At 39.8% G+C, this 3,771-nt stretch overlaps 1 protein-coding gene across 1 annotated transcript; it reads left to right on the top strand.

Annotated features, from left to right (window-relative positions):
- The first annotated feature begins 1,360 nt into the window (after positions 1-1,360).
- Positions 1,361-2,290, top strand: LOC147678821 (olfactory receptor 2C1-like). The gene has a single exon (XM_086945741.1). It carries the CDS (start codon positions 1,361-1,363, stop codon positions 2,288-2,290), a length of 930 nt encoding a protein of 309 aa, XP_086801867.1.
- Positions 2,291-3,771: the final 1,481 nt, after the last annotated feature.

Below are 3,771 nucleotides of genomic sequence, written 5' to 3'. Positions count from 1 at the left end.
AGAAAAGAAAATGTTCATAAAGGTTCCAAGTGTTGGTCAGATCCAAAGAGAATTATTGAAGTATTCAAAAATGATGTGAGAATAGAAGGAGGGAGTGTTTGGAACTTGAACAGGATTTCTTTGTTCAAAGGCAATTCTCATTCATTTAAAGTTTCTAACAAAAATGTGTGTTTACATGATGCACACAATAATGTTTCTTCCAGGCAGAATCCAGGTTGCTCCCATTGGGACAGTGACTCTGCTAGGAGGAAACGCGAACATCATTTTCATGAGAGGTTCAAAGACTATGTCATGAATTAGTTAAAAAAGAATTAAAAAATAAAAATAAAAGGAGGAGGATATGTTACATATGTTTTACTTAAGGGAGCGTGGTTTCCACAAGCACCTCTTTTCCGTACTCTTGTAGGTCACGCTCCATTCTCAGCTATTGCTTTCCTGTGTTACAGTGGTCACGTTCTTCACAGAGTTTTTATTTTCTAATGACAGTGTTCTGGGGCGGTTAGGGAATGACCTGTTATAGGCATTGTGTAACTGCTTACGGATTGAAGCAGATGGATTAAAAAACACTGCAATTGTCATCGATGTCTTTTTCTTCTTTTTATGGATACATAATACTTTCCCACACCTACCACGAAAGATTTACCTCTGTCAAGGCAGGAAATTCCTAGGATTGCTGTCCTGGATTCTTTTATAGGGATGAAATGGTTAATTTTCTTTTTTATGTGAAATCAAAACTTTTAAGGATTATTGACATATTCTTTCAGAACCTAATTTGGTTGAATGATGCCAGAGATTTAACTTATTGAACTGAGAGGTTCTGTGTTGAAGGTGATGACCTTCGGAGAGAGGATTGAGCTTAGTGGCACATCACACTTTATAGGGTAAGTGGGCATTTAAAGGAGTGACATTTTATATTCTGTGATATAGAGGTGAGTGAAATGAGAAGGAAGAGTGTTCAACAATATGATATTCGGATTTCATTTGATACTTAAGTATATTTTTGTCAACAGGCAAATGGAAATTAATGATTTGCAAAGATCCTTCAGTAAGATATCTCATTGTTGATCCTTCACTCACTCCCTCATTTCTGACCCTGTGGATGCAAACAACATTCAGATTCTAAGAGATCACAATTATGTGCTACTAAAAGGTCAATTCATACATTTTTCAGTTTGGTTTCTTCACAAACCCAAGCCTGTAAATCAATGCTCTTTACTTGAATAATTTATCTTTTGTGTTTTAACTAGTTATTATTTCAGATGAAATAACCAGAGTGCAGATGTATGTGTTGAACATTCAGCGATCACTATATACTTCCACTGTTGATTTCAATTGCAGATACAGGGGTCAGAGACAGATTATGTGGAATCGCACCACTAGCAAGGAATTCATCCTGACAGGGTTCTCCGTCTGCTCAGATGTTCGAGTCTCCCTGTTTGCTGTCTTTCTGCTTATCTACATCCTGGCACTCTCTGGAAACATCACTGTCATCGCAGTCATCACAACCACGAAGAAGCTGCACACCCCGATGTATTTCTTCCTGTCTGCCCTCTCCTTCCTCGACATGTTCACCGTCTCGGCGACTGTTCCCAGAATGCTGAAGGATCTATGGACCCAGCAGAAAAAAATTCCTTTCCATGAGTGCATTACCCAAGTGTTAGTTATCTTTTGGTTGATAGCTTCAAATGCTTTGCTCCTCACTGTCATGAGCTATGATCGTTATACCGCCATCTGCCACCCATTGAATTACACAACCCTCATGAACAGGAAGTTATGTATCAACATGCTAGGTCTTTCCTTGATGGGAGGTATGCTTTTCTCATTTGTAAATACCTTTCTTGTTTCCCAATCACCCTTTTGTGGAAACAACAGGATTGACAACTTCCTGTGTGAATTTCCAACCTTGCTGAAGCTGGCCTGTAGGGACACCTTGCTCAATGAGGTTGTGTTCCTCATGTTGGGTGGGGGTGCAGGACTGGTGACCTTCTTGATCATTCTCATCTCATACATATACATTATTAGGGTGATCATAAACATCCCTTCCACAGAGGGGAAGAGGAAGGTCTTCTCCACTTGCTCAGCTCACCTCATGGTGGTTTTCCTGTTCTTCGGGACCGGGGCTGCAACCCACCTGACACTTTCAAGCAGCCAAGAGCAGCCAGATAAGCTGGCATCACTGTTTTATACCGTTTTTGCCCCAATGCTGAATCCGATTATTTATTGTCTAAGGAATGAAGATGTGAAACATGTTCTTTGGAAAGCAATCCACAAGAAGGGCAGCTACGCATAGACTGTGCCGGGGTGATTTTGTTGGTCTTTAAAAAGTTCATTCAGGTAACTTTCTAAAATTGCACCAGGTGTTTAAGGTTTTATTTGCATGATTAAAATCTACACTTATATTTGCTGAGATAGTATGTCCTACTTTTGTAATTTATTTAATTTTCAGAATCATTGCTTCATGGTACCCATATCTCATACAAAGCGCAACAGGTATTTGAGCCTAAAGCACCACAAGTCTCTTAATTGTGAAACTAGTACCTCAAGACTTGTCCATCTCCCAGCATGAAATAGGAGAAGACATGGCCTTAATCTTCTTGATGTGCATGATAGCTGACTCCCTAATCAAATCTGCTTTTGAATTTTCGTCCCTGTCTGAAGCCCGCCTTGGAGTCCAATCATTGCTTTTCTATACTATAGCTAAAAACAAGTCCACCTCGGAGCGCTTCACTGAAAATGGCAATCAATTTCCCAGCTTTTGAAGAGGAGCAGAAAGCTCCCTAATATCCAAGTATGAGTCCTCTGGAAAGGCTTTGTGCCTTGATCATAGACAGGAGCACTGAAATTCTACAGGAATTAAGGAACTAATTATGTGGCAGGGTTAACTAAATTATGCAACAAGAATAGAAAAACTACACTGCATAATGCAGAACTTCCTTTCAGAGTATTAATTTAATATTGCTTCATTTAAATATATATTAATACTTGGCAAAGGTTTCACACCTAAGAAAAACAATCATCACCTGAAAGTTGCTCAAATGACCTTCTTGCAAACAGTCTGTGGTTCCATCCATGGTACTATGGGTTGGGTATTTTAAACTTTTAATATGTTTAAGCTGAAGAAAATTGTGTGTGTGGAATTCTGGAAGTCATACAGTAAATGGGTGGAGACACATGCAGTAGATGGTCTAATGTGACTAATGTGTTATATCCATAATACAACAACCAGATAGCAAACATTGGTGCAGACTGACTAATTGTTTGTTTGTGCAGAGCAGCGAGCAAAAGTTGCTGCACTCCACTGGTTGAAAGTGAGATATCTGAAATGCACCATATTTACAAAGAAATTGTGCATTGCTGCTACCTCCTACCACTTGTGCACTGCCTGCTGTCCAGTGCCAACACATTCATCCTTGGGCCATGCTGCAAAGGGGCCTGCATTACAGGCAGCACTCTTTTTGTCCTGGAAGGGACATCTTCTTGCACAAAAAATCAACCCTTAATTGTATTTTCCTCTTTCTATGTGTGCTGCCGAATACATCACACATGGAAAGAGGAAACAACAAGGAGAAATAAAGATATTTCTCCTAGATATGCTGGGGCAGGGAGGTGTAGTAATTTGATGAAATCCCAGGTTTACTGACTTAGTAAATGTGGGCTCGCATCACAATCCGTTGACCTTCCATGCTCCATCCATGAAACGCCGACCCCAGGGTAATGTAAAGCAATGCAGTATAAACTGCTTCATTGTGTTTTATGTCTTTACAAAGCCAC

This window comes from Lissotriton vulgaris, chromosome 12 (assembly GCF_964263255.1).
Source record: "Lissotriton vulgaris chromosome 12, aLisVul1.2, whole genome shotgun sequence".
Classification (NCBI taxonomy): domain Eukaryota; kingdom Metazoa; phylum Chordata; class Amphibia; order Caudata; family Salamandridae; genus Lissotriton; species Lissotriton vulgaris.
Note: the sequence above shows the minus strand (reverse complement) of the source record. Positions and strands in the feature narration are given on the sequence as shown.